General features: G+C 34.9%; 1 protein-coding gene across 1 annotated transcript; it reads left to right on the top strand.

Annotated features, from left to right (window-relative positions):
• Positions 1 to 2,540: 2,540 nt before the first annotated feature.
• LOC120067057 (receptor protein kinase TMK1-like) lies at positions 2,541 to 6,294 on the top strand. The gene is made up of 2 exons (XM_039018437.1): positions 2,541 to 5,192; positions 5,514 to 6,294. The coding sequence occupies exons 1-2, from the start codon at positions 2,879 to 2,881 to the stop codon at positions 6,047 to 6,049; spliced, it is 2,850 nt and encodes a 949-aa protein (XP_038874365.1). The 5' UTR covers positions 2,541 to 2,878; the 3' UTR covers positions 6,050 to 6,294.
• Positions 6,295 to 7,721: the final 1,427 nt, after the last annotated feature.

Genomic DNA, 7,721 nt, shown 5'->3' with positions numbered 1-7,721 from the left:
CAACTGTGGCGGTGCCAATCTTCTCTTCAGGAGATTCAAAGAAGTCTGTCACATCCAAATTTGTCGTATGGGATAAGTCAAATATGTCATTATCCTGGTATGAAAAATTTGCTTCCACATTTTTCTCTTTTTCCTTCAGGGATGCTTGATAAAGATCAATTAAGTCTTTTGACGTACGATAGGTACGTGACCAATGGTCGGTCATTCCGCATCGGAAACATTTATTTTCAACACTTTTTGAACTCTTATCTTGTGGAGCTTTTTCTTTATGATCATCATTTTGTGTGGTTCTTTTGAAATTCGAATGATTAGAACGACCACCACGAAAATAATAATTATTTCTTTCTCTATCACGGTCATGAGCTTGATCTCGACCACGATTATTATTAAAATTCACAGCATTCACTTCAAGGAATGGTGTTGTCCCGGTTGGTCGAGATTCATGATTTTTCATTAATAACTCATTATTTTGTCCAACCAAGAGAAGACATCAAATTAGTTTAAAATATTGTTTAAAACATTTCGTTCGATATTGCTGCTATAAGAGCATATTCGAGAAATGAAATGTAGAAATGTCTTCTCTAACATATCAACATCAGTAATTTTCTCTCCGTATAACAACAATTTTGAACTTATTTTAAATCATGTGGAGTTGTAATCACTTACTAATTTGAAATCTTGTAATCTTAGGTACATCCACTCATAACGAGCTTTAGAAAGAATAACTGTTTTCTAATGATCATATTTTTATGGCATCTAGGTGTGTTTTGGCATCAAACACTAATAACAAATACTTATTACCATTAGTGTCAAATGCTTCAAATTCCAATTTATAGTATTTTTCATAGTAACACTATTACAAAATATTATATTTATATTAGAAATTTAACATATATCGAATATATAAAACAACATTTAGTTTATTAATTATAACGAAGAGAGAAAAATCAACATTCCTTTAAGACCTACCTTCAGCGAGGGAAATGAAAGAAGCTCGTGTTGATAACGTATTGTAAAATTGGGAAGCACAACGAAACACGGATATGGAGAAAATATAAGATAACAATAAATAAATATAATAATCATATATAATATAAATAAATAACGAAAGAATATAAAAATATAAATAAATAACTTAAAGAAAATAAAGAAAATAAGAAAATTATGAAATTATGAAATTTTCTCTAATTTCTTTCCAAAAAGTTGGGATTTCTCACCAATCTTCACCACCTTACAAAATCCACAAAATGACTATTATTTATAGGAGAATTAGCGAGCATGAGGTGAAATTAGTTAGACACTAAGGGAGTGTTTGGGGGCAAAGATTATCATAAGATTATAATAAACACATTTTGCTACAGTAAATACTATTTCAAAACCCTCATTAGCTATAGACCGTAAACGCTATTTCAAAACCCTCATTTGCTACAGTATTTAATATTTGCTATAGGTTTTACTATTTTACATTTATCATTTTTTTTATTCTTTGCTACAGTGTTTACTATTTCCTTCTCAAACTAAAATAGTTTGCATCTTAAACACATACTATTATAGCTAAAATAATCTACACCCTAAACACGAACTATTGAAATCCAACTATAATAACCAACTCTTCACTCCAAATATCCCCTAAGAATGTGTACTCTCATAAGACATATGGACTACATGTTTAAAGACAAGTGGAATAGTAGGAGAATATCATTTGATATCTTAGAACACCAAGCTTTCGCACCAATGAACATCATTATTATTATAATATTTATAATAAAAACCACCCTAAAAAAATAATAATTATCTAAAATTTTTAAGAAAATAAAAAATAAAAAATATTACCTTACAAAGAAGAATTCAAACACACGGATCCACACCACAATACGTTAGATAATGAGATCCTTCGTGGATCTAATCAGACCATCCAAAAATTAAAAAAAAAAAAAAAAAAAAAAACTATAAATTAGGACGTTGAAATATTTATTAATTAAAAATGTTATTCTTATTTCTTAATAACAATAAACAATACGTAGATAAGACATAGGGACTTTGGTTTTTTTTTCTTTCCTATTATTAAAAGAAAAAAAAAACTGTGATAAGTTGTAGCTGTGAAGTGGTTGAAAAAAATTGATGCGAACATAGAAAAATAGTTAGAGAATTTTTTTAGATAAAAAAAATGTCAAATTAAATATTTATAGAGATGGATAGACTTTTATATTGCTATAAGATACTAATATACTTTTATCCCCTTCTATTAATCTCTATAAAAAATAATAATAATAATAATTTTTTTATTATTTTTGGTAAATAATTTTTTTAATTTTTAATTTTAAAAGTATTTCCAAATGAAAATAAAAAAGAATATTATTATTTTTTATTTTGACAGAATTTGGAAGACAGCCAAGCATTATCTTCCCCATTGAAACAACCTCCAGGCTTTTGCCCTAGAATTACTCCTTTACTGTTTTCAAATTTTCAGAGTTGGACCCCACGCGTCATTTTCCTTTTTTCAAACTAATCCTTTTCTCTCTCATCTTTATTCATTTCTTTAACGCCTTTCCTTTTCTCTTTCATTCCCTTTTTTTCCTCTCTCTTTTTATTATTTTTCTTCCCTAAACCATCTCCGTCTCCGCCGCTTTATCCTCCCTCCAACCCCTTGTCTGAAAAAAACCCAAAGAAATCTTGGAGAAATATCACTGTTCGTAAAGGAAACTCAAAAGGGTTTTAATCCAATGCAGACTTTACGGATTGTTTTCTCAATGTGATTCTTTAAGACCCTACAATTCTGGGTGCCCGTTCTTTCTTTCAATTTTACGACGGAGCGAGAGATTTTCTGTTCTTACTTACCCCTTTGTTTGTTTCTTGGCTTCTTGAAAGATATTGAAAAATGAGGGAACCCCATTTGGGTTTTGGGGTTTTCCTCTTGGTTTTCCCCTTGTTTCTGCAGTTTCCGGGGTTCTCTGTATTTGCTCAGACGGCCGGCGGTGGCGGTGATGGGTCAGTGATGAATCTCTTGAAGAATAGCATTGCAGCTCCGAGTTCTCTTGGATGGACTGGTTCAGATTACTGTCAATGGAAGCATGTTAAGTGCGATTCTCAGAACCGAGTTGTTAAAATCCAAATTGGGAATCAAAACCTCAAGGGATCACTTCCGACGGAACTCTCCAGCCTCTCGGCGTTAGTGCAATTAGAAGTACAGAGCAATCAGCTTGGTGGGCCGTTCCCTAATCTTGCTGATTCTCTGCAGATACTTCTAGCGCATGATAATCTTTTTACTTCCATGCCGGATGATTTCTTCGTGAAGAAGTCGACTCTGCAAACGATTGTTATCGACAACAATCCCTTCTCGGCGTGGCAAATTCCTGATAACATTCGAGACGCATCTGGGTTACAGGAATTATCGGCTAATCGTGTTAATATAACCGGTAAAATCCCTGAAGTTTTCGATGGTGCAACGTTTCCGACTCTTAGGAACTTGCATTTAGCGGGTAATTTTCTTGAAGGTGGATTACCAGAAAGCCTTGCAGGTTCTTCGATTCAGTCGCTTTGGTTGAATGGACAACAGAGTAGCTCTAAGTTAAACGGTTCAATCGATATATTGCAAAATATGACTAATCTACAGGAGATTTGGTTGCATCTGAACCAGTTTTCAGGTCCTTTGCCGGATTTCTCTAACCTTCAAGGATTAGTGCACTTGAGTTTGAGGGATAATCAGCTTACGGGTATTGTTCCTTTGTCCTTGGTAAATTTGAAATCCCTCATGGTTGTGAATTTGACGAATAATATGCTTCAAGGACCAACTCCTGTTTTTAGTCCTAATGTTAAGTTGGATATGAGACCAGCATCGAACAAATTTTGCTTGGATTCTCCAGGTAAACCATGTGATCCCCGCGTGAATGCTTTGTTATCGGTTGCACAGTCAATGGGTTTTCCCACCGTCTTTGCTCAAGGCTGGGAAGGGAACAATCCTTGTGAGAATTTCAAAGGTGTTGAATGTACTGGCAACCCTGGAAACATAACTATAATTAACTTCAAGAATATGGGTCTTGCGGGATCTATTTCTTCTAGCTTTTCTTTGCTTACATCTGTACAAAAGTTGTTTCTATCTAACAATTTTCTATCTGGCACAATACCAAACGAACTTGTGACCATGCCTAGTCTTATAGAATTAGATGTCTCCAATAACAGGCTTCACGGAAAAATCCCAGCCTTCAGGAAAAATGTGATTGTGCACACTGCGGGGAACCCGGATATCGGGAAAGATACTGCCAGTGCTCCCATACCAGGTTCTCCCACTGGGAAATCGCCCTCCGATGGATCAGGTGACATATCTGATAATGGTGTGAAGAAAAGTAATACTGGAGTGGTGGTTGGTTCAATAATTGGTGTTATTATTGGTCTCCTTGTTGTTGGGATTGTGATTTTCTTTTTGTACAAGAGAAAGAAGAGACATGGTAGTAGAGTGCAGAGTCCAAATACAGTGGTGGTACATCCTAGTCATTCTGGGGATCAAAATTCGGTGAAGATTACGATTACGGAGACTAGAGCCGATGGGAGTGCACCCGAAACCAGCAGAGTTCCTATTGCTGGACCTAGCGATGTACATGTGGTTGAGGCAGGGAACCTGGTTATCTCGATTCAAGTTTTAAGGAATGTGACAAATAATTTTAGCCCCGAAAATATATTGGGGAAAGGGGGTTTTGGAACTGTTTACAAGGGAGAATTACACGATGGTACAAACATTGCTGTGAAGAGAATGGAGTCTGGAGTCATAGGTGGGAAGGGTTTGAATGAATTCAAGGCTGAGATTGCAGTTCTTACTAAGGTTCGTCATAGAAATTTGGTTGCGCTTCTTGGGTATTGCTTGGATGGGAATGAGAGACTTCTCGTTTACGAATACATGCCTCAGGGGACGTTTAGTAGGTTTCTATTTCACTGGAAGGAAGAAGGGATTAAACCCCTTGAATGGAAAAGAAGGTTGATTGTTGTCTTGGATGTGGCCAGGGGTGTTGAGTATTTGCATAGTTTAGCACATCAAAGTTTTATCCATCGTGATCTTAAACCATCAAACATTCTTCTCGGAGATGATATGCGGGCTAAAGTAGCTGACTTTGGGTTGGTTCGTCTTGCTCCTGAAGGGAAAGCATCAATTGAAACAAGACTTGCAGGAACATTTGGTTATCTTGCCCCTGAATATGCAGGTATACACTCTACTCTTGTCCTTTTTTGCTATGAAACTCCAAGTTGCAAGTTAATGACATGTTGAGGAAAGAACCAAGTTACATTTTATACCAAACATTTGCTTCATTCTATTTATTGTTCCTCTCAAATTTATATTTTGGACAAGAAGTGTTTGATGGATGTTTATCATGAATGTAGTTAAGTAGAATACTTAGATGCATTTATTGTGATAGATCAAGTTGCGGAACCTGTTTGTTCACCTACCAATAGCCTTTTATTAACCAACACTTTTTGTTGATGTATACTAACATTCTATTCTACATAAATGGCTGATGGAGCAGTTACTGGACGAGTTACGACCAAGGTCGACGTTTATAGCTTTGGGGTGATTCTCATGGAGATGATATCTGGTAGAAAAGCAATCGATGAGAGCCAGCCAGAAGAAAGCTTGCACCTTGTATCATGGTTCCGCAGAATGCACATTAACAAGGACACTTTCTCAAAGGCCATAGACCCTTCAATTGACGTTGATGAGGAGACCTTTAGCAGCATCAACACAGTTGCAGATTTGGCTGGCCATTGCTGTGCAAGGGAGCCATACCAGCGGCCCGATATGAGTCATGCAGTCAACGTACTTTCATCTCTAGTCGATGTCTGGAAGCCTACAGAACCAGACTCTGAAGAGAATTTGGGAATTGATCTTGAGCTTTCATTACCACAGGCCCTTAGGAAATGGCAGGCATTTGAAGGAAATAGCAATATCGACGCGTCGTCCTCTTCGTCATCATTCCTTGCCAGTGGAGACAATACACAAACCAGCATACCGAACCGGCCATCTGGTTTTGCAGATTCATTTACCTCTGTCGATGCACGGTGAGCGATAGAGGAACTCGAGTTTCTGATTGCTCTTTAGGTGTTCTATGATGTTTATTCTTTAGCCCCTCTAATCTTTGCTGCTTCTTTTACTTTAATCCTCAAAGTTAAACCTTGTGTAAGGCCTGTGATATTTTCTCTCCCTGTGTTTTTGGATACTTCTGTCATCCATCTATAAAGTTTTGGATACTTCTGTCATCCATCTATAAAGTTTTAGAGAAAGAAGTTCCTTAGTCTTTATTAACACAATATTGAGAACCCTTTCCTTTCAGCTCATTATTTTGACAGCATTCTCTAACTTTAGAAGAAATGGGGAAAAGAGGACCAACTTTATCCTAGTAGTTTTCAGTATATCCGCACCATATTTGTTATGTTTCATATTTGGCCCTTCGATGTACTTCTTCACATTGTATTTCAATGTTTCCAATGAAAATTTGGAACTTGAAAAGAACACAAATCACCCATTTTTGTTTATTTATTGTTCATCAATAGGTGCAAATATGAAAAATCTTGGGTTTAGGTTAAAAAAAAAGTACTTTAGAATATTACTTTGGTTAGTGGATTATGTGCGTACCTCCAAATTGATTCATTTTAGTCATTGTACTTTGAATAACAAAATATTTCGAAAGTACATCTTATCAAAAAAGAAATAAAACTAAAGGAATGAAGTAGTATTTCAATAAAAGAAAGAAGGTACAAATCTAGAGAAATGTTGAGGTCTTGATTTATGAAATAAAAATATCAATGAGAAAATCAATAAATTATTTCATTGAATATTTTTGAAAATATTGTAAAACAAAAAACAAAAAATATATATTCAAATTAATGATAAACATTTTATCTTTTAACACCAATTAACATGTTCATTATTTATAATATAAATATTTTGTTGTTTATTTTTTTAGTATATATTCAGGATGTGCCCATTTTTATGTATTCTCGATAATTTAATGGGATGTATAAAGATAGGTGTTATCGACACAATTGAAATCATATATTTTTTTGAATACAATAGAAATATAAATTTACGATTCTGGAACATACAAATATGAAAATATCATGAATCGTTCCGAAGCATCCGTGTAGGAGATTTGTGTCGAATGAAATATGGAAGAAATTAGTTTGGCAGATGGGATGAGTGAGTGGGCCCACCGACCTGAAATTTCCAATGTCTTTTGTCCAAACAGTGTCGTAATCCTAGAAAATTAATTAACAACAAAATATCCCCAAAATAGGGGGGTAAGACAATTTTTTTAAAAAATAAAATAAATATCGAGGCGCCAGCTCAGCAGTATCAGGGAAGCGGCCAATGAGCAATCGTCCACGGTTTGTCTATTACGTTACGTCACAGTCCTTTCACAAAAGGACACGTGGCAAATCAAATGAGTGGGGCTTATCTGTCATTTAGCTGTGGAATTGACTAGGACTCATTGGTAAAACCCATTCCAGGAATTTTTTCTTCTGACCAATGTGTCTCCGAATTTGTTCAAATTTATCTATTTATGTTAAAAAATAAAATAATGTTTCTTTTTTGGGTAATTCCTTCTTGCGTAAGATTGGATTGCTTGGTCAAGATGAGCTGTAATTAAAACCATTTTAAATTTCTTTTCTTCCATTGAATTTAGAAAATAAAAAATTTTGAGTTAAAATATCATTCTCATCCATACTTTTTAAGA

The sequence above is a fragment of the Benincasa hispida genome, chromosome 12 (assembly GCF_009727055.1).
Source record: "Benincasa hispida cultivar B227 chromosome 12, ASM972705v1, whole genome shotgun sequence".
Taxonomy (NCBI): Eukaryota; Viridiplantae; Streptophyta; class Magnoliopsida; order Cucurbitales; family Cucurbitaceae; genus Benincasa; species Benincasa hispida.
The sequence above is the reverse complement of the archived record's forward strand: the minus strand, read 5'-3'. Positions and strand labels throughout refer to the sequence as shown.

Bases quoted from the DNA above. Each gene is read 5' to 3' on its own strand.
- LOC120067057 (XM_039018437.1), top strand. From the start codon at position 2,879: ATGAGGGAACCCCATTTGGGTTTTGGGGTTTTCCTCTTGGTTTTCCCC. The intron at 5,193-5,513 runs GTATACACTCTA...CTGATGGAGCAG, and splicing joins TCTTGCCCCTGAATATGCAG to TTACTGGACGAGTTACGACC.